The sequence below is a fragment of the Chinchilla lanigera genome, unplaced genomic scaffold (assembly GCF_000276665.1).
Source record: "Chinchilla lanigera isolate Chin_1 unplaced genomic scaffold, ChiLan1.0 scaffold00155, whole genome shotgun sequence".
NCBI classification, from domain to species: Eukaryota; Metazoa; Chordata; class Mammalia; order Rodentia; family Chinchillidae; genus Chinchilla; species Chinchilla lanigera.
Window position 1 is genome coordinate 674,161 of NW_004955556.1, and position 24,909 is coordinate 699,069.

At 52.6% G+C, this 24,909-nt stretch overlaps 2 protein-coding genes across 2 annotated transcripts in view; both read right to left on the reverse strand.

Annotated features, from left to right (window-relative positions):
- The window catches only part of Chat (choline O-acetyltransferase), a 44,846-nt gene extending 23,871 nt beyond the window's left edge, over positions 1-20,975 (reverse strand). The window contains exons 1-7 of the mRNA XM_005412567.2: positions 20,943-20,975; positions 19,051-19,154; positions 16,926-17,117; positions 16,341-16,459; positions 15,409-15,462; positions 13,069-13,249; positions 11,070-11,247 (exon numbers count right to left, since the gene is read on the reverse strand). Of these exons, the coding sequence (XP_005412624.1) occupies positions 11,070-11,247; positions 13,069-13,249; positions 15,409-15,462; positions 16,341-16,459; positions 16,926-17,117; positions 19,051-19,116 (790 nt within the window). The 5' untranslated portion in view covers positions 19,117-19,154; positions 20,943-20,975. The remainder of the gene's footprint in view (positions 1-11,069; positions 11,248-13,068; positions 13,250-15,408; positions 15,463-16,340; positions 16,460-16,925; positions 17,118-19,050; positions 19,155-20,942) is intronic.
- A 1,643-nt stretch (positions 20,976-22,618) lies between these two features.
- On the reverse strand, positions 22,619-24,709 carry Slc18a3 (solute carrier family 18 (vesicular acetylcholine transporter), member 3). Its single transcript, XM_005412568.2, has one exon. It carries the CDS (start codon positions 24,404-24,406, stop codon positions 22,814-22,816), a length of 1,593 nt encoding a protein of 530 aa, XP_005412625.1. The 5' UTR covers positions 24,407-24,709; the 3' UTR covers positions 22,619-22,813.
- Positions 24,710-24,909: the final 200 nt, after the last annotated feature.

Sequence of the window (24,909 nt, forward strand, 5' to 3'; positions counted from 1 at the left end):
AAAAAAAAAAAAAAAACCTCCATGAACACATGGAAATTAAATAACACCCTCCTAAACAACCAATGGGTCACAGATGAAATTAAAGAAGAAATTAAACAATATTTAAAATCAAATGAAAATGTAGATACAACTTACTGGGACCTGTGGGATGCAATGAAAGCAGTCCTCAGATGGAAATTTATGATGGTGAATTCCCATATCAGGAAAACAGAATGAGCACAAATAAACAACCTTATGCTGCACATTTCTCCCCTATGAAAAGGAAGAGCAAGTCAAACCCAAAGCCCAAAGGAGGGAGAAAAATTATAAAGATCAGAGAGGAAATTAACACAATGGAGACTAAGAAAACAATACAAAGAATTAACGAATCAAAGAGTTGGTTCTTTGAGAGAATAAATAAAATCAATATCCCCCTAGCCAACCTAATCAAAAAAAAAAAAAGGAAAGACAAAACTCAAATTCATGCAATAAGGAATGAAAAAGATGAAATCACTACATATCCTATACAAATTCAGAAGATCATCAATACCTACTTCAAAAATCTTTACTCTCACAGGATGGCAAACACAGAGGAAATGGGCAGATTCCTAAGTATACGTGAATTACCAAAGCTGAATTAAGAAGATATAAAAATCCTGAATAACTCAATATCCGCCAGCAAAATTGAAAATGTAATAAAAAACTTACCAACAAAGAAAAGCTCAGGTCCTGATAGATTCACAGCTGAATTCTACAAGACTTAGAGAAGATTTAATGCAAATTTTTCTCAAACTCTTTAATGAAATTGAAAGAGAAGGAATTCTTCCTCACTCATTCCTGAGGCAAATATTACCCTGATACCAAAACCAGAGAAAGACCCAACTAAAAACCGGACTACAGGCCAATCTCCCTAATGAACACAGATGCAAAATTTCTCAATAAAATACTAGCAAACAGAATGCAGCAAATCATCAAGAAGATTATACATCATGACCAAGTGGGATTCATGCCAGGCAGGAATGCAGGGATGGTTCAAAATACACAAATCAATTAATATAATACACCATATCAATAGAGCCAAAGACAAAAATCACATGATCATCTCAACTGATGCTGAAAAAGATTCTGATAAAGTCCAACACTCACTCATGATAAAAACCCTACAGAAAATTGGAATAGATGGTCTTTACTTCACTCTGACAAAAGCCATCTATGACAAACCAACAGCCAACATCATAAAAAATGGACAAAACCTGAAAACTTTTACTTTAAAATCAAGAACAAGATAAGGATGTTCACTATCACCATTGCTATTCAACATAGTTCTGGAAACATTAGCCAGAGCAATTAGACAGGAGAGAGAAATAAAAGGAATAAGGATAGGAAAGGAAGAAGTGAAATTATCATTATTCACAGATGACATGATACTCTACATGGGAGACCCCAAAAACTCCACCAAAAGACTCCTAGAATTAATCAACAAATTCAGTAGCATAGATGGATACAAAGTCAACACTCAAAAATCAGTAGCATTCCTGCATACAACAAACACACAGACAGAAATTAGGGAAAACACACCTTTCACAGCAGCATACCAAAAAAAATGAAATACTTAGGAATCAGTCCAACAAAGAAAGTGAAAGATCTATACCATGAAAATTACAGTACTCTGAAAAAAGAGATCAAATAAGATTTCAGAAAGTGAAAAGATATTCCTTGTGCAAGGAGTGGAAGAATTAACATTGTGAAAATGGTCATACTACCAAAATTGTCATATAGATTTAATGCAATCTCAATTAAAATACTGTTAGTATACCTCACAGATCTAAAAAAAACATTCCCAAAATTCATCTGGAACCAGAAGGGAACTAGAATAGCAAAAGCAACCCTGGACAACAAAAGATAGCAGGAAACATCACAATCCCTAATTTGAAATTATACTAGCAAAGCTACTGTGATAAAATCAGCATGGTACTGGCAAAAAAAAAAAAGACCTGAAGATCAATGTAACAGATTAGATGATGCAGGCACAACTACAAACACACTCAGCCACTTTATCTTTGACAAAGGGGTCAAACATGTTCACTGGAAGAAAGATATCCTCTTTAATAAATGGTGCTGGCAAAAATGGCTCTCCACATCCAAAGACTAAACTTAGACCAGTGTCTATCACTATACACTAAACTAAAGTCAAAGATCTAAATATTAAAACAGAAACACTAGATCTAATGGGAAAGAAAGTAGGTAGAAATCTTGAAGACACAGGGGTAGACAGAAAGTTCATGAACACAAACCAAACTGCACAGGAAGTACTTCAAAGAATCAACAACTGGGATCTCACCTTATTGAAAAGTTTTTGCACATCAAGAGAAATAATCAACAGGGTAAAAAGAAAATCCACGAATTGGGAAAAAATTTTAGCCAAGTGTCCATCAAAAAAAGGATTTCTATCTAGAACATACAAAAAATTTTAAAAAGTCAGACCCCCCAAATTCAAAAACCCAATCCAAAAATGGGCATCTGAGATGAATACACACTTCTCAGATGAAGAAATACAAATGGAAAATAAATATATGAAGAAGTGTTCAATATCATTATTAATCTGAAAAATGCAAATTAAAACAATACTGAGATTCCATCTCACCCCAGAAAGAATGACTACCATCAAGAAATCAACCAATAACAAATGCTGGAGGGGCTGTGAGGAAAAAGGAACACTTCTCCACTGCTGGTGGGAGTGTAGACTGGTGAAACTGTTGTGGAAATCAGTGTGGGGATTCCTCACAAAACTAAGATTAGAGCTTCCACTTAATCCAGCTATTCCCCTTCTGGGTGTTTTTTCAGAAACACTGAAAACATTATACCACAGCAATATATGTGACCCCATGTTTATAGCAGCACAGTTTGTCATAGCTGAATCTTGGTATGCCCAAATGCCCATCAACTGAGGAATGGCTAAAAAAGATGTGATATTTTTATACAATGGAGTATTACTCAGGTATAAAGAAAGATTAACTCGAGGCTTATATAGGTAAGTGGATGCAACTAGAGACCACACTCATAAGTGAAATAAATCAGACCCACATGAGTAAACATCATATTTTCTCCCTAGTATAAGAATTTGAAAGAGTAAATAAAACCTGAAAGGTACAACAGATATTGTTAAAGGGAAAGAATTTGCTCAAAGGGAAGGAACAGCTGGGGTGAGGGAAAGGAGAAAAGAAAGAAGGAAGGAAGGGAAAAAACATATATGTATTTACAAGGGTAGCTGGGATAATTATACTGCTGATATCTACGGTTTTACTGAAAGGAACAGTTAATGCTTAAGTTTTTTGGCCAGTTTTGCATACGTATATCTGGTAAGCAGAAAAACTAATTTGAAAACAACAGTTTGCAATATAACAACCCTTGTTGAATTTCTACCATCTTGTTTAGTGAAACTCCATATCACTTCTAATGTTTTTTTAAACTTTTATTTATTATCTTTGATCAATCTTGCATTCTTACATCTGGTAATCTGAGCAACTTTGTTAAAGATAACAATAGGTAATATAACAACCATTGTTAATTTTCTATCATCTTGTTCTGAAATTTAGTATCGCTTTTATTGTTTTTGTGTTGTTTTGTTTTTGTCTTTATTGTTGTTATTTAGTTATTTTTTTCTCTTAAAAAGATAAAAAATAAAACACTAATGAAAGAAATCAAGATCTAAGGGAGTGGAGAGTATATATCACATTCACACTTTGGAAGATCCAGCAGACTGAAAATATCATTTCTCCCTAAGAATTTTTCTTTTAAAAAAATATATACATATTTTTATTAATGCATATTAATTTCTCAAAATATCAGGGTTCATTATGTCATTTTTATACATGCATATAAGATGCTTTGACCATATCCATCCCCTTCTTATCCCCAAACTGATATATAGGTTTAACAGTTTCCACCAAAAATTCCAGCAGTATATGTCATAGCTACAGACAACGTAGTATAAAATCTACATGAAAATGCAAGTAAACTAATAGCTACAGTGATTCTGAAAAAGAGTAAAATTAGAGGAATCACTGCATCCAATTTGAAGACACATTTGATGTCTATGTAACCAAGACTGTGACTCTAGCAGAAGGGTAAACAGGTCAGTGGAACAGAATAGAGAACCCCAAAACTGACCCACACAAATGTCCCACTGACAAGACAAAGGCGAAAGAGGATGGTGCTAGAGACATGTGACATGCACCGGCAAGAGAAAGGAAAGAAAAAGAAACCTCACAGTTGTACAGAAACTATTTCAAGACAGATTGCTGACTTAAATGTATAATGGGAAATGACGAAACTATTAGGAAAAAATAGGTGAAAAGTTTTGACATCTAGGCCTAAGCAAAGAATTCTGAGACCTGGCATCAAAACCACTATCCATAAAAAGGAAAAATTGATAATTTAGACCTCAACAGAATTAAAATTTTTGACATGGTGGAACACTGTTATAAAGATGGAGAAACAAGCTTCAGGCAGGGGGAAAATATTTTTAAACCATGTATCAAATAAAGTAGTAGTATCTAGAATACATAAGCAACTCACCAACAAACCAAACAACCCAAGTAGAAGATGGGCAAAGAGATAAAATAATATTTTACCAAAGAGGATTAATAGATGGTAAATGAGCACACAAAAAGATACTCGATGTTTTAGTCACTAGGGAAACAGAAATTAAACCACAGTGGAACATTACACACCTATCAGAAGTACAAATACAAAAAATAGTGACAATACCGAGTGCTGATGAGAAATAGGAAAACTGGATCATGTGCACACTGCTGGTGGGAATGCACCACAGTACAGTCACTCTAGAAAGTATGTTAGCAGTTTCTGCAACTATCACTTGACCCACTTCATTCCCGAGCAGAAATGAAAATGTATATTTCCACCAAAACCTGTATGTAGATATCGAAGGTATCTTTATTTGTGATAACCCCGAACTGGAAACTACTCAGATGTCCCTCAATGGGCAAATAGTTAAAGAAACCGTAGTACATCACACTTTGGAATGCTACTCAGCAGTGAAAAGGAATGGACTATTGACACACGCAGCAACTTAAATGGGCCTCTACAGAATTGCGCTGGGTAAGAAAAGCTGGGCCCAACAACCATACACGTTGTCTGCCTTCACTGATGTAATGTTCTTAAAACAACAGTAAAGTACAGAAATGGAGAACAAGTCTGTGGTTGCCAGGAGCTAAAGGAGGGTTAAGAGGGAGGAAAGTAGAAAAAGGCCACAGATAGGTCCTTCCCTTGGATCCTGTATCCTGGCCTGGTCAATGTCCTGGTGTCAATGTCCATGTGTTCTGGTTGGAATTTGTACTATAGTTTTGCAGGATGTTCCCAATGGTGAGAACTAGGAACACGTGAGCACGCTTTGTATTATTTCTTACAGCAGTATGTGCAGATACATTTAACTTGATTTAAATGAAAAAGGACCCAAGAACCACGAAGCACCCTTTCTTCTGGTTCCAACCATCCTTCCAAAAGGCAGAGGCTCTCAAGAGCTCAAGTGCTCTCAGGTTGCGGGAGCTGGGGAGAAGGCAACGGTTGTGGAGGCAGGAGATACAACAAAGTGCTTCCCAGCTGTCTTGTACCTCGAATACCACCATGCTGTATCCAAAAGGGGAGATGAGGGCCAGAGAGAACGTAAGAAGGGAGAAACTGGAGAAGACAGGTGTGGGGTGGGCACATGTGCCGGGCATGTAGGATGCAGAGAGAAGGTAGAAAACACAGCACACATTTCATGAGGTTAGAAAGGGGCCGGGCATGGTGGCACATGCCTGTAATCCCAGCACTTGGGGAGCTGAGGCAGGAAGATCATTGCAAGTTTGAGGCTAGCCTGGGCTACAAAGTGAGCTCAAGGCCAGTCTGAACTGCAGAACGAGACCTCGTCTCAAAAAGACAAAAAGAAAAACAAAAAACAGAACAGAGGCCATCAGCCTCAGGTCCACGCACAGGTCACTGCCTGTGGCCACTTGGCAGTGCCCATCCAGCAGGTGCCAAATTTCCAGTTCACCATATTTTTCAAGGGAGATTGTAAGTCTTGGGCAAAGTGCCCCCAGAGAGTTTCCCCAGATCTAATAAGAGCTACCCTGAGTGAACACCCTCCGGGCGCCAGGCCCCCAGCCATCTGCTTAGCGGCCATGCCCTCGTCCCACACACAGACAGGCTGCTACCCATGTCACAGACCAGGAAGCCAAGCACAGGGCACATGGAGGGCCAGTGCACAGCCAGGTCCCTCCCTGTCTGGATGTCCTGGTCCCTGAAGAGCCCCACGCTTCCCCTGGGGAAGGCGTGGCCCCAGGCCTTCCCCAGAGAAAGGAAATCTCATTCAGCCCGGAGCAAGGGAGGTATTTCAGGGCCAATTAAATCAGAGAGGCTGTTACTGCTAATGTGTAATTGGTTTTAAAGTTAGCAGACTTGCCTCGTTCTGGATGGCGGGATTTAAACAGCTGAATGCCCCCATCCCAAGTGGTTCCTGTAAGCTGTGACTGTGGCGTCTGCAGCTGCTGTCCCTTCCCTCCTCTTCGGAAGCAGTGGCTGAGCTCTAATTGGCTGCTGGGGATAAATATTTACGGGGCTGTGTAAACAGAGAGCACCTGCCCACGTGGTCTGTTCACAGGGTCTCTTCGCAGCGCCCAGGAAAGCCAGCAGGCCTGGGGGCCTCGCAAAGCTGGCCATTCTTTTCCTGCAAATTGACAAGTGCTGCCGTCTTCCAGACTCAGGGCCGAACGTCTAATTAAATTTCCAGACCAGGATAACGGTGTTAGCTTCTCCTGGGTTCAGGAAGGCCACATATTCACAGCTCAATGGGAAGGGAGATCCTGAGAGATGTATCCGTGCCCCCCTCCCCGGGTGCTGCAAACCTCAGGCAGGGAGCCGGGCGCTCTGGCACCTCCACCAATCTCCTCAAAGGTGGGAAACTGCTGGCCCCAGGGAACACAGACGCCACCTCTGCTCAAGGCGACAAGATTTCCATCTCACGGGCATCTCAAAGACCAAAGACACTAAGGGCCATGCATGAAGGGCAGCTGGGTGCTCTGAACCACAAGTGTCTGAGTGAGTTGGTCCCAACCTGGCTGCACAAGAAACTGTCAGGGTGCCTTAAAAATAGATTCCTTGGCCCCTCTTCCAACCCCTGGAAAATCACTGGGCCCACACGTCTGTCCTGTCTTTAGAGGAATGCTTTAGATGACACTGACGTCATCAGCCAACCCCCGTCTGCAGCCAAGGCTGAGTCATGCTGCCCTCCAACCGCTGGGGCTATGACCAGCTTGGAACCCCCAGGACTCTGTCTGAAATACTGGTTTCACCTATACCCTCTGACACCATGGCCCCAGGGTGACAGCGGGTGATATGGCTACCAACAGTGATGACCTTTGTGTGAGAAGCTCCCATTGAGCCACAAGGGTTAGGAAGGGAGGGCATGGGCTCTACAGCAGGCAGCCCTGATCCCTTGAGTAGGCTGTATGCTACCCCCGTGATCCCCAGATCTCCAGAGGCTTCACTACTCCATATTAGGGCAGAGGGCCAGCAGGCACCCTGAGAGCTCTGAGGAAGTGGTGTCTGGTTTCGGGCTGGTAGCGGGGCTGGAACCATGTCTCTGGGGAGAGTGTGGATACATGAAGGGTCAGCGGGCAAGAGCAAGCCTCCTCAGAGTGAGAGGAGTTTATTTTGGCCAAGGCCTCCTGCTGGACAGCTCCCGCTGGGCCACTGCCTAGGTCCTATGGAAGGAGGGCGGGAGGAAGGGAAGGCAGGGGTGACCTCAGTACACCCATTTTATGGTGTTAATTCAGGTACTGCTGTGGGCCAGATGGAGCCCAGGCCCTGTGACTACGGCTAGCCCGGGCCTGGAGCAGCTTCCCTGGAGCCAAGGCTTAGAGGGGACACTGCTGGCAATGCCCACTGTACCCCCTACCCCTCCCCACTCCCCATCACCTCCCTTCTTCCTCTCTGAGCTCTGTACCACCTGCCTTGTGCCCTTGTACCTGCCTACTGCCTGCACATCCAGCTCCTCTGCGAGAGCTCATCAGAGTGTGTGCTCCTGCGGTCCAGTCCCTGCAGTCTTCTTGGGACACAGTTTTTCCTCACACTCAGGCAGCTCTGGGCCAAGTTGGCAGGGAGCTCCTCTGCCCTGTTCCCACTCCTAAGCAATTCCTCCTCCCTCACCCCTTCCCTTTGCATCTGGAGCCCTTCAGCTTTGACCCCCATGGACACTGACCCCCTGCTGCACTGTACCAGCCCCCACGTTGCTGCCCATCGAGCTTGTCTCTGCTGACCTGAGGCCAGGAGCTGCTGGAGGCCAGGAGCCTCCACACATTTTCATCAAGCCTGGAGCTCAGTTTTTGGTTTTCCCCCTAGGACAGTTTCTTGCTCTCTCCTTAGCCATTGCATGCACCGCCCACTCCCTTTACCCTCCCTCCACTGGATCTCTTCCTTGCCCTGTCTACAGCCCTGTACCTGCCTCTCCCACCAGAAGCACTTCTTGGACCCTCAGCCTCTTCCATAAACTACACATTTCCTGCTCCATTAACACCCAAATGTCTCGACAGCTGCCCACCCCGGCTGGCTCTACACACCGAGTGTCTCGTGGGCAATTTTTTTCTGCTGTTGGGCCGGCCTGTCCACAAATAGCTACTCTTCCTTCCTGCTGCTCCAGCCTGATGCCTGCACCCTTGCCTGTCCCACCCTTGCGTCAGCCCTGGGCAGCAGCCTGTGCCTGGCCATCCCCTCTGCCGTCCCTCTGGATGCTGTGGCTTCTGGTTTTCCTTGGTTCCACAAATTGTTGTTTCTCAGTCCCCTCTGCGTCTTTCTCTCCATGACCCCTAGGACCCTGCTCTCCTGTTTCTAGATGATGTCACTCAAGCCCATGACTTGAAATGTCATTTGGGTGCTGAATGCTCTCAGATTTATCTCTGTACTGGCCTCTCCTCATGCCCCGACACGTAGCTCTAACCCAACACCTCCGTTGGAGCACTGCATGGGTCACACATCAGACACGCTGCACTACTCCTCACTTGTCCCCCAGCTCCGCAAATGGTGCCCCACCCATTCGGTGGTCCAATCAAACCCCAGCAGTCTCTCTCTTTCCTTTTTCCTTCCCAAGGCTTTGAGCTATCCTCAGATCCACCTGCACCTTCCCACCACACTCACAACTCTGCCCATGATGCCATTGTCTTCCCCTCTGAGACAGAAATGTTCAGCCAGGGTGACCCTTTGTCCTCTCCATGGGTGGGGGAGGGAACCTCTCCAGGGAGGAACGGGTCAGTCAGCAGTGCTAATTGGATCAGTCTGCTTGCTGGAGGGGGGCACTGTGCTCTCTCCTTTCCCTCAGAAACAGCTCTTCCATTCAGACACTAGCTCAAGAGCCATTAACAAATTAATTCCGATGAGTGCAGCCCAAGCACTCAGACCTCCAGGCAATCCCGGTCAGTGTCACGGGCCTGGCCTGCTAATAAAGTGGAAAGCAGGCTGGAAACAGGCGATTATTTTGATGCCTGCCTCATCCCTGGAGGGGTGAGGCATGGGATGTGATTTCACTGCAGTCCCCTGCGGGAATTAACTCACTCTCCCAGTGTAAGTGATTAATCCCAAGCTCAGTGGTCAGATCCAAGAGAACAGAGTCCACGTACACCGCCTTGTGGCCCCTGTAGCTCTGTGCTTAGAAAAGTATTCAGCAGGTACCAATAACTGGATGGAAGACCAGTTCATTGGTAATGAGGAGGTATGTTCACCCCACTCACTCTTTATTCTTTCCTTGAATGAGCACAGCCAGGCAGCTGCTGCAGTTGCACAGTGGATTTGGGAGAGGACCAGGCCTGGCCTGCAGCTCCGTGGTGGGTGCTCACCCAGCATAGTGAGGCCCTGAGTTCCATCCCCAGCAGCAGAAAAATCCAACCACACAGATATGGCCCTGAACTTCGAATTTGCATTCATCAAACAAGTGTGGGGCAGGTTGCCCTTAGAATGCTAGTGACACATGGCTATGCTTGTGGTGGCCAATGTGAGGGATAGGGTCAGGAGGCAGGAGTTTTGAGCCCTTCAGGATGGTAGGGAGGAGGCTTCTAGAGAAAGACACCTCAAAGGGCATCAGAGAGCCAGGAGCCAAAATGTCCCTCTTGGCCATCTTTGTTGGCAGCCACTCTCCTGTGGTCCCCAGGCAGAGACAAACACAACTGGATTGAGTGACGGCTTTGCCTACAGGTGTCTGTCTGCCTGGATACCATCTTCTGCCCTCTCCAGCTTCTCTCACTCTTGGCACAGTTCTCTCTCCCCTCCCTGAAGTCCTGGAGCATTGATTCAGCACCCAAGGTCTCTACTGCCTCATACAGGTAAATGTGGTGCTTAGGTCTCCTCCCCACACCGTCTAGCCTGATTCTGCACTGAGATGCTCAGGGTGGGGACTGTCCCCTCTGTCCCTTAGCCCTAGGCCCACTAGAGTCTTCAGTGTAGATGCAGGCTGGGAAAGCAACTGCCTGACTGGATGCTGTTAGGGGCAGATGAGACCTCCTAGAACCCTGCTTCTCATCGTGGGCAGGAAAGGAAGGCGCTCCATTCTGCTCCAACTCAGGCTGGCTTTGGTCCGAAAAGCAGTTTCCGGAGCATCACAGAAACATTTTAAGGTTGTTACCAGCTTCTTATGGGAATGTGTGGAAGCTTTCACAGGAGCAGTGGGCAGCTGGAGGGGTGAGGATGAGCTTGAAGTGGAAAGGACCTTGGACAATAAATCAAGTGAAGGAGACCATGGACCCTCCCTGAGCTGGCTCCTCCCTGAAGCCCCATCCAATTGCACTCCCGGTGACTCCAATCTCTAAAAGAGCACAGGCAGCCTCTCAGCAAATCCCAGCCACCACCACATGTGACCGTCCTTCCTCCTGCTCAAAACCTCTTCCCAGCACACTGACATCCACACAATCCCAGTGCTTCTCAGCCTCACCAGAAAGCTAGCATCACCCCCAATGCCATGAGCATTTAACAGGGACCTCCAGCTCACAGGCATCTCACTGGCCATCCTGAGCAGAGCAGATGGGAGGGGACCCACAAGCACTGACCTTTCACTAGGGCCGTCCTGGCCTCCGCCCACTCACTCCTCCCATCTGATGTCAGCAGGCCAATAGGAGGCAAGCGTTCATCCTCATTGGAAGCCATCCTGACAATCTTTCTCAACTGGGTGAACAGATCCCCTTCACTGAGACGGCGGAAGTTGATGACCACATCCAAGACAAAGAACTGCGGGGACACAGGTCAACAGTCACTTGAGGCAGCTAGTTGGGGCCACAGGCCTTCAGTGAGCCTTCCAAGAAAGCCTGGGACAGGGGATGCTTGGACCTCAGCCTCCCAGGGTGTTTGGGGTTCTGAGTTACCCCAATTTGGGGGCCAGCTCAATGCTGTTAACGGTGCTGGACTCCACACTGCCCGCCTCAAAGAAGGCCAGATTAAATCTAGCCCCCCCATCCTGCAAAAAAGAAAAACACACACACAAACAACAAACCAGGCTGTATAACTCCTAGCTCATGTGAATCCATTGTGTTTGGGGCACTGAGGTGTAAATTGCCACAAACACTGTTGGAGGGTGGTGTCTCTCAAATGGAAAATGTGCATACTTGTGGATCAGCAGTTTCACTATACATGCAGTTTCGTCTAAGGCATAGAGAGACAACCTGTGTCCTGGAGCCATGTGAAGGAATGTGTGCCCATTTGTTTGTGTTAGCACGGCAGTAGCAAAGCCTCCCTCCAGGTGGAGAAAAGCCGCACAGAACATTGTGTGCTGGTGGAAAGTCATGTCCTCAACCAGTGCAGAAGGGACTAGGATGACAGCTCCACATGGAGCCACAGGATTGGGCCTTGAACGCATGGGTGAGTGGAGAAAAAAGCAAGCCAGCAGACAAGTGCAAGGCAAGATTGAAAACTGGTGTGCAAAATGTTCTGTGCATCCATGTGCACAGTGTTTGCTGGCACATGCTCTGCACATAAGCTGCATAACACTGATACTCTATAGCCCCAAAGGCCAGAGCCTGGGCTTCGTGAAAGCACAAGGTCCTTGGCAGCTTGTGGACAGGGATCCCTGAACCCCTCGTGCAGTGTCCCTGGGCCAGGTGGGAGCAGGAGCCCCAAGGTAGTTGCTAGAACTGGGGAGTTGGGACTGCACCCTGTGGGGGACAAGAGTGCTGGGTTTGACTTGTTGGTGAGGAGGAGAAAGGTTTCCTCGTGTGAGTGCTGCTGGTATCAGGGGGCTGCCGGATGTGTGAGCGTGAGCCCATGGAGAAAACACTGGAACGGCATGGGGCAAGGGCGAGGGGGTTCCAAGACAGTCATCAAACTTGGGTTTAGTGAAAAGCACCAAAACCATGAAAACACCCCAAAAATTAAGCAAAAAAAGCCTTTTGTCAGATGCAATATTTTGTGAAGCCTCAACAAACAGAACACATAGTGTGGCAGGAACTGATCAGGGTCAGGAGCCCATGTGGGGCTCTTCCTGGCTCCATCAAACCTGTCTGAAGACTGACTGTGGGCAAGACCCTGAGGTGCTGGCCAGGCCTGGCCCCCCCCCCAACTCCCTGTCTGTCACAGGGAGACCCAACAGCTCCTCTGCATGTCACTGTGAGAGTTCAATGGTATGAATGAGGGTGAGCACTGGCCCACGTCTGGCACTTGTGGGGGTCTTGTCCAATAGTCCTTAGTGCTGTCTGTCTGCCTGCCTGTAGGTCTGTATGTCTTTGTATGTTCTCCAAGAAGTCCCAGGATTGGTGAATGCAGAAAAGGTTCAGTGAGCAAGTAGAAGCTGAGGCCATGCTGGGCTCCTTGGCCACCCTGACCTGGCTCCTGGGGCTGAAGTGAGGGCAAGGCAGGGACAAATATTCCCTAATGGTGACCAGCCTCTTCCTAACCAAGAGAACAGGGAGTGGTGGGGCCACTGTACACAGCTCACTATGTGACTCTGAGAGGTGGCTGGGAGCCTTCAGAGCAAGAATGGATGAACACACCTGGCACTACCAGCCCCATGCCCTCCCCAAGTCCAAGAGGGTACAGTGGCTCCAAAGGGCCACTCACCTGGTTGCAGCAGGCCACGATGACATGCTCAGGCTCTGGCATGATGCTGCTCTTCTGGGCTACTAGAGTGTCCTGTGTATGGCCAGGGAGCCGGTAGGAGGAAAAGAGCCCATGGTACTGCTTCATACAGAGGGGCTGTCCCTTAAGCTGGCCTGTGGCACAGTCTGTGGGGATGGAGTGGCTGGAGAAGGGGAGGAGACACAGGCAGCCATGAGAGGTGGAGGTGGAGAGGGGACATCAGAATTGGTTCTATTGCAACTTTGCAGGGTATGGAGAATAAAACCCTGGGCCTGTGCAGGTCAAGGAAGTGCTCTTCCATGGAGCACACGATCAGCACTCTGTTTAACTTAGTTAAGAAACAGGGTAACAAACTCGGCTCTGCTTTACAATGTCAGCTGCAGCACTCAATCCTCCAGCTTGGAAGTAGAAGAACACCCTATTTCTGTGGCCCATGGAGACCTTCAAGGTTTTCCCAAACCTCCGCTACTCTACCCTCACCCAGCTCATGCACTACATGTAAAAATGCACCTGCTATTAGACTTCAGTGCCTTTACTTATGCTGATCTTTGGTTGGCTTGCTTTCACCTCTACTCTGAACTCTACTGTTCTGCCTCCTCTCCCTTTAGAGCCTACTCCTTATTTTCTCTTCCAGAAGCCTCCTCTGAGTTCAAGGCAGAACATTCTCTTTCTCCTGTGGTCTCTGCATGGCTGCGTTTGTCATTTTCCCTACTTTCCATCCACATATCCGCCATTCATCCAGCCATACATCAATTGCCTATCTCTCCTCTTATCTGTCTGGTCAGCCAGACACACTGCATCTGTCCACTCACTATCCATCCACCATCATGCATCTATCTATCCATATATCCATCTATCCACCATCCATCCATTCATGTACTATCCATCCATCCACCACCCAGCCATCTAGTATGCATCCATTGATCCATTCACCATCCATCCACCACTCATCTGTTCATTCACCAAACCATCTCTCAACTTACTATCCATCTGTTTAGTTACCATGCACCCATCTATCTCCTACACCTTCTGCTACCATCCATCCATCCATCCATCCATCCATCCATCCATCCATCCATCTATCCAACTATCCACCTATTTACTTAACCCCCATCCATCTATCCACCATCCATCCATCCACCTACTCATTTTGCATCTGTCCACTCAGTTACCACCCACTCATTCATCTATTCATCCATCCATCCACCACTGTCCACTCACCCATCCATCTTTCACCCTTTCAGAAGCCAACACATAAAGTACCTCCTATGTGTCAGGCACCATGTTAGGGCTTCAGGATATAGTGGCAGACAAGACACAATTTTCCTGCTCTGATGGTGTGAGTCTTGGGGTGCATGGGTGAGGAGTAGACCACAAGTAACAATCTGGTGAAGAGCAGAATCACAGCCAGCAGTACTGAGTGGCTGGCGGGAGTGGAAGGAGATGGCCATAGGTGGCACAATGAGTCCCTCTGACTGAGCTGAGCCCGAAGTGTAAGACGCTGCACAGGGGTAGGCGGGGTGGAGTGTCCCATGCATTGCCTCTCAAACCCAAACCTCATGGCTGACCCATGATAATGTGAGTGGCAGAAACATGAGCAGTAATATGATGGGAATATTATGTCTACTGAATCCTATAATAAACATCTGTTCTTGTATTTGGTGCCTTTATAACATTTTTTTAGTAATTCATTAAAAATGGTCCTCCCCTAGAGATAGTTTGAGAAGCACAGTTGAAGGCAGAAAAGACACGGGTGGGGTGGAAGCTGAGTGGAGAGGAGGCAAAAGAGGCAGCCAAGGCCAGTCCTAGGCCCCAGTGGCCGGGGTGGGATTGGCATTGCCCTGGGTGCACTGAAAGCTCTTGGAAGCTTTAGCGGCCTTGCCTGAGGTCCATGTGCCCACTACTTCAGAGTCTGAATTCAGATCCAGGTCTGCTGACCCAGGGCCTCTCTGCCCTTTGGATCTGGGGCCCTGCCCTCTTAGAGCAACCACAAGCCCAAGCCTTCAGCCCAAGGTGGGCAAAGACAAGAGCTGAATCCACTTGAACAAAACATCACTATTCCTCCTCCTCCTCCCCATCTGGCCAGACCCACTCCCCTGTGGGCACAGAAGTGGGGACATTTCAAAAGGCCAAGGAAGAGGGACCCTTCCAGGTCAGGCCAGCGGGGTGCTGGACATCCTGATGCTGAGCAGGAGGCAGCGGGACATTGATTCTGTCAGTGTCAGGCCAGGAACGTGGAGGGGGATAGGCGGGGGCCCTGCCCTCCCAAGCACCCTGGCTGTGCCACGCGGGGCACTACCATTCCAGGTTGGCCTGGCCTACCTGTCCAGCAGGGCCTTGTAGCTGAGCACACCTGAGATGAGGCTGGCTGCAAACCTGCAGAGACAGACGGGCCTGAGCTGGCTTCTTCCCCCTTCCCCTCCTTCCAACCTCCCTCTTCTTTTCCTTCTCTCTTCCTCCTATATTCCTCCTTCTCTGCTTTCTCTGCTCTTCTTCTGTTCCAAACGCAGTCATCACCCCCCATATGCCACCCCCTCAAACTAATGGGACACCGTTCCTGCTGTCTCATGCCCCCTCCCAGGTAGTCTTGGGTTAAAAATGGTCCTTTGGTGAGAACCAGGGTGGAACAGCTAGCTCTGCAGGAGGAGGGGAAACCAGAATCACCTGGAGGAGGAGAGGGTAGAGGAGGCAGAAAAAGCTGCAGGAAAGGGCTGGACAGTGAGGACTGGAGCTATACCTGGGAAAGGCCAGTTCAGGCGCTGGATGGGGCAGGGCCCCTGGGCTTTTGGGAAACCCCGTCTCTTGGGAAAAGTCCATCATTTGTCCTTTAGTGGCTTAAGAAAGAGAAAGCCTGTGCTGGGCCACGAAGAGGCCCAGGGATATGTGTGAGGCACTCTGTCACCCCCAACCTGTGGGTGATGAGGCCTGGCTTCATGGTACAGGGCAGCCCCTGGACACCAGCTAGAGTCCTTCTCACATCCACCCATCCGCAGCCCAGCTCGCTGAAGAGCAGTGGCTGCCGGGCTGACTGGGAGCAGATGTGGGGACTCCTGGCGGACGATCCTATCGCTTTCCTCTAGCCACTGTTGCCTGCCCTCCCTCTGATGTCCCCACCACCTGCCCCATCCAGGTCTGAGAGCGGAGCCCAGCCCATGGCCATCGTGGGCTCAGCCAGCCTGGACAGATGGCATTGGGGACCTTGGGTGCCTGGCTCTAGAGAGCTGCAGTATGTCCCAGACACCCTGGGGCTGCACCTGAGCTGGTCACTGGTGTCCTGAAAGGGCTGCCGGGCGAAGATGATGGCAGGGCTGGAGTTGACCGGCAGGGCCAGGCGGTTGTTGAGATACATGTCATTCAGCCAGTACTCAGACACCTGCCAAGAGCACAGGAAGGGGCCCTGTCACCCAAGGGCCGCATGCCCAGAATGGGGCGCCTTGCCAGTGGAGACCACCAGCCCCATCCAGAGCCCCCAGGGGAACCGCTTTCGTGCATTCACTCCACAAACATCCCTGAGCTGTGGTTGTGTCCAGCAGGCCTGCTGGTCATCTTTGGCCCACACCACCTCTTCCCACATGGTTGTCCTGTCCCTCCTATACCCTATCTCCCTCTTACTCCTGTCTCCTATCTGTCCTTGTCTCTGTCTCTGTCTGTCCCCTTCTTTTCCAGCCCTGTCTCTCATCCTGCTGCCCCTCACTCTCACCTTGTCCACCCAACCTGGGCTACCCATCTGTCCACCACCCTGGTATCTCCCTCTGCTCCGTCTGTGTCCCTACCCAAACCCCTCTGCCTGTTCCCCATCTGCCTCCTACCCCTGTCCCTGGAGTCCCGTCAGTGCTCACCCAGTTGGCTGTCTTCTCCTGCCGCTCCAAAAGTTTCTGCTGCAGGGTCTCACCAAGGCCACCAGGGGCCCCAAACCGCTGCACAATGGCCTGGCTCCTCTGGAACTGCTCCTCAGACACCAGGTGCTGCATGCTCCGCAGGTAGGTAGCCAGCGTCTGCTGCAAGGGGGGCACCGGCAGCTTGGGAAGCCCCTGATAGAGAAGGCACAGCATTCACTGTCCTTATGCAGGGCTGGCGCCTGTCCCCAGTGTATGTCTCTCTCTGTCCCCTCCTGCTCCCTAACCTGGGGCCTGTAGCTAGGGGTCAGCTCAGTCAAATATCAAGTAAAGATGTTCTTGTTCACTGTCACTGCCTCCACTATGCTTGGGGCCCAAGAGGGCACAATGTGCAAGGGAAAAAGTGGCTGTTGGCATCAGGGCTACATGGTTTCTGCCTGACCCTGCTGCTGACCTTGGGCACCCCCTGCACCTTGCCAGTGTTTCGGCTTCTCCTCGTGTCAGAGCTGGTAGCCCTTAGCTTCACAGGGACCCCCATGGGAAAGTGTTCCCACCCTAGAGGATGGATGTCTGAGTCCTGTTACTAACACTGTTGGTGGTGGTCATTCCTCACTTAGGGAGAGGGCTGGACAGTCCAGGGCAGCTGTGGTGGGAGGCATGGGTCAGTGCTGCCCTGGTGGCCAAGTGGAGCTCTGCAAGATGCCCCCTAGGGAGAGGCTGGCATTCCAAACTCCTCCTCATGAAGCCAGACAGGGGTTTTGTTCCCCATGGACAGGGAGCTCTCCAAGCTCCTCACCACGGGACATAACCACTCCCACCAGAGAGGGACATGGAGGGAACTCAATGAGGGGAACAACTGACCCTGAGTAGGCAACAGAATGCTCTGATGCTCTGGCCTCGTCTTCCAGAAGAAACCCTAAATCTTAAGGCTAAATCCAGAGTGCAACTGAGTTTGGGAGAGCCCCACAGCTTCTTCCTGGTAGGCACTGCACTCCTGGCTGGACAGCACATTCACCTAAGGGACCGCAGAGCCGGGGAGGAACTTCCCTCATGTACAGGTGAGGAAACAGAGGCACACAGTGGCAGAAGTAGTCCTACCAGAAGACAATCTGTTCACATCTCTCTTTGGGGTCTTTCTCTACCTTTCCCCTTGCCCCCTCCCATCACACCTCCTTTCCTTCTCCCTCGTTTGACCCCTGAGAGTAGGACTGTTTACAGCACTGCTTAAATTATACAACACTGGCCAGGCATAGTGGTGTATGCCTGTAATCCCAGCACTCAGGAGGCTGAAGCAGGAGGCTCATTGTGAGTTTGAGGTCAGCCTGAGCTACAGAACCAGACTCATCTCAAAACAAAACAAAATTATATATCATGGGCAAACAGTGGGCTGCCTGCCTGCAAGGCCTCTCCTCTGTGGGCTGGCTGGGTCCCCCAGAGGCAGCAGAGGCTCCCCCACCATGGCAGAGTGGAGGGTCCTTGCATCTTGGGTGCAGATGAGCAAGCGTGTGAGCACATGCTGATGGTGGGTGACAGTCCCTGCCTGTCTGATCTTGTCTCCACAGCTCTGGCAGGTGGGGGTGTCAGGCCAGGAGAGGACAGGTCTGGGCAGCATGCAGCCTGCTCAGCACCCCCAGTGAGCCAGAGCTGCCCCCCACTCGCCCCTGTCCCTCTTCCTCTTGGGTTGGTGGGAGTCTGTGAGGTCAGAGGGTGGACAGACTTCAGAAGGGCAGGGCAGGAGGAGCCAGCACAGAGTCAACCTCTCTCAGTCAGGCTGGGCAGGAGGGGCAGGGTGTTGCCCACTCGGGAGGGAGCATTGCCTGTGACCAGTGGAGAAGGTGATGCCTAGTGCCCCAGGGTAGAGTGTGACAGCAGCTGAGAGGAGCAGGGCTTGGCACAGGTAGTCAACTCACCCTGAGGCATTGCACCATGCTCAGAGCCACTGGAAGTAGAGCCAGAATGGGAGGCAGCTCTCCCCAGCCTCAGGATTAGCATATGTGGCCAATAGCATCCCCAGCACCCCTGACCACCCCAGCACATGCAGGCTCAACCTGGGCACCGGTGACAGCCAAGGGCCAGACCCACTTGCCATTGAGCACAGGGAGGAGAGAGGGCCCCAAAATTCACTCACAGGCTCCTCCTCACTGCTGTGAGGTTTTGCAGCCACTTCACTGGGGACTTTTTCCAAAATGGGCATCTTGGCAACTCCTGGGCCCAGGTGTAAGAGGTGCCGACCTGAGAACAGAAAAGGTGAGACATCAACACAGTAGTCACCTGGCTTCACCATGACCTTCACCTCCCACAGCCTAGCCCTGACTAGAGGAGGACACAGGCTGACAGAGTAATTAGGAGTCTTGATGCAGGCCTGGCTCCAATCTCGGATCCAGACCTGCCCTAGATCACAGTGGGAAATTGTGGGCCCTGGAGCAAGCTTGCTGCTGGGGCTTGTGGTCAAGAGGCTGTAGCCCCCAAGGCCACTGATTGCACCAGTGAAGCCCTGGAGAGGACCTGGCTGGCCCACTCCCTATGTACCAGGGGCCACCAGCTTCATTCCTCCTGGGTCCAGCTGATAGGTGCTTCAAGGATTAAAATCTCTCCCCCGACTAGACTGAGCTTCTCATGGGTAGCACAAAAGCTACACACTCAGCAGTCCATCTCTGGGGGCTGGCCTGGGACCTGGCATGACATAAGGTGCGGAAAGAAAGGCTTGTGGGCTCATGTGGATGAATGCAAGGATGATTCCAGGTCCTAAAGGCCCTGAGCTCCAGAAGGTGTCTGGGGTGGTGGGGAGGATCCTCAGGCCTGCTGAACAACTGTGACTTGGGCAGGGTCTAGTGAATAGGCCTTAAGTGTAGGCACCACGAAAATGTGGAGGGAGGGTAGCCAGGACCTCTCAGAGCCACCCAACAGCCTGGGGCCAGGTAGATCAGTTTGGAAGGTGTAGGAGGAGTGAGCCAGGCCAAGAGGGGCAGAGGCCAGTTTTTAGGGCAGCAGGCTACCACCTCCTCCCTTGAGGTCCCCCTAAACCTAGGCCCAAAAAGCCACACCCCCAGGGCTTCCACCCACACAGCTTGTACTTTCTCCCAAGAGTCCAAAGCTGATGTTTAGCCCATCCCTCCACCACCAGGGGTACCCAGAGGCAAACACAATCCGGGTCCTGGCAGGCAGCTTAGCTGGTCCTCGGGCAGAGCATTGAGGCAGATGGCTGAACCAAGCCCAAGCACAGAGGATCCTGGCACTGTCTGGCCCCACTGGGGAGAATACATGATGTCCTTGTAGGTGGGCACGGGGATGCCGACTGGGTGGTCCTCAGGCCCAGCTAAGCCTAGAGATAGAAGGTGGGGCTACCTCTGACTGCAGGGGAGGAAGCATGACTGAGTGCAGTTAGGGTCCACAGGACAAGGTCAAGAAGGCAAACGCCCTACAGGTTGTGTGGCCTGTGCTCTGGGGCCTGAAGGAGAGCACTAGATAGGTGTCAGGGACCCCATCCAGATGGCTTCCTGGATGGCTTCCTGTGTCAGCCCCTCTTCCTCCTTGGCTCTTGGGCTCACACTTCAGGGTAATATCTGTCTTTCCATCTGCTGATACTCTCCACTGTGCTTCAGAAGGCTTGGCTTAGGAAGGCCGCTGGGAGGGGTCTCTGGTTTCCCTTGGAGGTCCAGTCCCAGTCTGGTCCTGCATCTCAGCTGACTACAGCTTCGGCCACTCCCCCACCTTCCCCAGTCTGGACAGAGCTGGGTACTCATGCGTGTTTTGAGGGCCCGGGATGAGACCCACAGATCCTTCCACCCGACACAAGAAACGCAGACCTCAGTGCTCCTAAGTGATGGAGAATCGCGCATGAGTCCCGCAGTCCTGATGGCTAAGCCTCTCCCAGCCCAGGCATCCAAGCTGCTGAGTCCCAATGTCCCCGACGGCTGTGACTGCCAGGGATTTGGGGGACTCCGGCATTACCCTCTCCTACACCCCAGAAAGTCAGTGCCTGGACGCGGCCCCAGCTCCCTGCCCACCCAACCCTCTCACCTGCTCTCCTCCGCTCCTCTGTCTCTGCCGCCGCTGCCCGGCACCGAGCAGACTGGGGCGGGGGTGTGAGCCGGTTTCAGGGGGCGGCGCATCAGCAGCGCGCAGTGGGGGCGCCGCGTGGGTCCCCGTGGCTGCAGGACTGGCTGCCGGGGAGCGGCCGCGCCTCTCCTCTCATTCCTCCTCCCTCCCGCTGCTCCTTTCCCCTCCCTCCCCTGCCTCCTCCCTCGTCTCTCTCCTCCGCGGTCCTCTGTCCCCAAACCCCACCCTGGATCCGTCCCAGCCCCAGTACCTGCCCAGACGGCTTCCCGGCGCTTTCAGGCATCCACAGTGGACTCCAGACCTGGGACCCTGGGGCAGAGCTCCACTCCCCTTGCCCCAGCCCGGCACCCTCAGTCCCCTGGATCCCCAACCCCCTGATCCCCAGGCTGCTGCCTACACAGCACCCTGCTGAGTGTTGAGGTCCCAGGAAACCATTGCCACCCATGGCCTGTCTCAAACCCTCCTTTCAAAAGAATTCTATAAGGAATCGGCTTGTTGATCTCCGTATCATCTTCCTCCCTCTCTCTTCCGCCTTCCATCCTCCGGCTCTTAGGTGGGAGCTGGGAGCAGGAAGCACAGACTGGGGCCCAACCTGATGGCAGACAGGGTGCTGCTCAGGAACTGTGGGAGGGGGCAGACACTCTGAGACAAAGATGCCACCCATTGACAGCCCCCAGACGTGCACACAGACGACTCACAGACTCCACTCCCGGACACACAGCCAGGCTGGCAGACTCCAAAGGCTTCCCTAACCCCGAGCATCGCCTCGCTGGAGTCTCAAGACAAGCGGGGGTGGCGGGGTTGCAGGGCTGAGGGTGTCCCCCACCTGAGCCTAGGGTTCCCGGGATGGGAACACAGGATGGAAAACTTTCCTGAGAGCTGCTTGCACTGAGGACGGGATGGGGCTGGGGGCTGGCACCAGGTTCCTCCCGTCACCTCTCCAACCCTCCTGGCTCTGCCACCGCTCCTTCAGAGCCTGGCGCTAGAACAAACATTCGGCTTCCAGAGGTCGAGCCCTGAAAGATGGGCCCCATTTTTCTTCCGTGGCGCATAGCTTCGTTCCTGTTCCTTTCTGGAAGCCTGGACGGGCTGGCGCGCGACGCCGGCCTGGGAGGGAAGCGCAGCAGTGGCTTCCCAGCGCAAAGGCGGGGTTCTGGGCGTGTCCTCAAAGGGCGGCCCGGCGCAAAAGGCCTCAGGCTCCCCCAGGCGGCACCCCTGGGCGCTGCGCTGGGCTTGGGGAGGAAGAGCTGTCTCTAGCCGAGGGGAACTTGTGCGTAGGGGGTCTGTATTGAGAGCCCCTGCGGGGTTTGCTTTCTTTGCACCGCTTTCCAGGCAGCAAAGCGTTTGCTGTTCTTCAGTGTTTGCTGGACAGGCCTGGCCTGGGCTCGAAGACCACTCTCCCTCCCCTCTGCCCGGGCTCCAAGCAGGCCTCCCACCCCCAGCAGTAAAGAGACTCGGCCTCCTCGGACAGACACAGTTTATTAATTCGGCCCGAGGCACCTTGGTGCGACACTAGTTTGACACTGGGAGGAACGCAAGGGAGGACAGACAGACGCGCGGCTCTACCCTGGGCAGCTTCTTGGCTGGCTCGCACACCGCTTCCCCTCTGCCCAGGGCACAATGGCTTCAGGGTCGCCAAGGCTCTACGTGCCCCATGGGCTCGAGAGAGAAATAGGGAGTGGGTCCTGAGAGGGGCTTTGGGCGAGCGAAAACAGGACTGAGGTGGGGTTGGGGTGCTCGCGGGAGGGGCCCTGAGCCTGAGTTGGCGCTAGCAGTGAAGCCACCTGGACCCAAGGATTAAGGGCGGGTGGCCTGGAGAAGGAGTGGGGCTGCTAGCTGCGGGTATAGTAGTAGTTGTAGTCGTCCTCGCACCCATCAAAAGGGCCGGGGGAGCTGCTGGGCTCGCCGTCCTCACTAGGCGCGGTGCGCTCACGCAGGCGCACGGCATCGTACAGGCCCTGCGGCGGCTCATCCAGCAGCACGTCGCGCTCGGAGCGGGAGCGCGTCAGGAGGCCCACGTTTCTCAGGAGCAGCAGGACGGGAGCGTAGAGCAGGTTGGCCAGGCCCATCCCCAGGCTGAGCTGCTCAAAGCCTAGCGAGTGCACGATGTGACCAGCCACTATGGGCCCCAGCGCATAAGCCACCGAGTAGGAGATGTCAGCGATGGCGTAGACGCTGCCGTAGACCGAGACGTGGCGCACGTCCACCAGGAAGGCAAGCGTGGGCAGCAGCGCCGTGTCGACCAGTGCGATGCCAAAGCAGAGGCCGCAGAGCGAGACTACGAGCGGCGCGAAGGAGCGGCAGGCAGGCACCAGGCAAGAGCTGGCGCCGATCACAGCCAGCCCAAGCGCGCCGTAGAGCCACTGTAGGTGCGGGTAGCGAGCCGCTAGGCGCACAGTGAGGTAGACGCCCAGCACGTGGGGCACAAAGGCAGGCAGCCAGACCATGCCCATCTCCCATTCGGACGCCGCCAGCGTGTGCTTCATCCACGTGGCGATGGTGGGCTCCAAGAAGGCGAGGGGTATGTTGCAGGTGGTGAGTGCGCCTGCCACCACGGCGATGTAGGGGTCCAGCATGAGACGGTGTATGGGCGTGCCCACCGGCAGGTTGGCCCGAGCTCTAGCGGCGGCCGAGAAGGGTTTGGCCACCACCAGCAGCAAGAGCGCGTCGAGGAGCGACACAACCGCCAGGACCAGGAAGGGCACGCGCTTGCCGGCAAACTGGTAGAGGATGCCCCCGAAGGGTGGGGCCACCAGGCTTCCGAAACTGATGAAGGCCAGGGCCAGACCCAAAGCGCGGCTGCGCTCGGGCTCCTCCGGATACTTGTCCGCGATCATGGCGATGCCGGACGTGTCAGCGAAGGCCGAGCCCAGGCCCTGCAGGCTGCGCGCGGCGAAGAGCGTGGCGTAGTCCTCAGCGAAAGCAAACAGGGCCGTAGAAGCGAACATGACGCCCAGCCCAATGAGCAGCGGCACGTCGTAGCTCATGCGGTCGATGAAGGGCCCACTCAGGGGGTTCACCAGCAGCTGCAGGATGGCCTTGGAGGCGAATAGCACCCCAATCTTCACGTCCTCGCTCTCCGTGGGGTAGCGGGGCCGCAAGGCTGACCAGGCCGGACCTGCCGCCGTCGGGGGCGCCGAGGCGTTGGCCAAGGAGGCATTGGCTGCTGTGGGCGGCGGCGGGGTGATTGTCCAGCTTTCAGGGTCCGGGGTGGCGCTCTCGCTGCCCCCGCGCATGTGGGCGATATAGTCCGGCACGATGGGCACGATGACCATGTACAGCATGTTGTCCAGCAGCAGTGCCACGCACACTATGACCAGCACCAGGCGCCGCTGCCGCCGGGGCTCCTGCAGCGCTGCGCCTACCGCTTCCGACAGCTTGGCTGCAGCGGCCCGGGCCTGATCCGCGGGCGCCTCGGGCTCCATGCCTCTGGCTCGATGTTCCTCTCAACGCCTCCACCAGGGTCAGAACGGGCGCCCCGCAGTGCAGAGAACCGGAGCCCGGGGGCGCGGTCCTCCCGCGCAGCGCCCCCTGCGCCTCAGGTGGCGGTCGGGTTCATGTCCGGCGCCCAGGCAAAGGCAAGAACTCGCGCGGCGAGGCGCAGCCGCTGCTCTGGGCCGATTGGGGCCTCGGGGCGCCGTAGCTGGGGAGATGGGTGCACAGAGAGGCGGGCCCCAGGGACCGGGCGCGCGGGACACCTTGCCGCTGCCCGCCGCTCGCTCGCCCGGCTGCCGCACTCCCCTCCCTCGCGCCGGCTCCTGCCTCCGCCGCCGCTGCAGCCGCCTCTTTTTTTCCCTTCCACTCGGGGCTGTGACGCGGCGAGTCCCGGCCCCCGAGTGGTGCCCGGCCACTTGCGTCGCTCATGCTAATGCGACGTGGGCGGGGCGGGGGCCGGGGGCGGGGCGCGGCCGGGCGGGGGTCCGCGCCC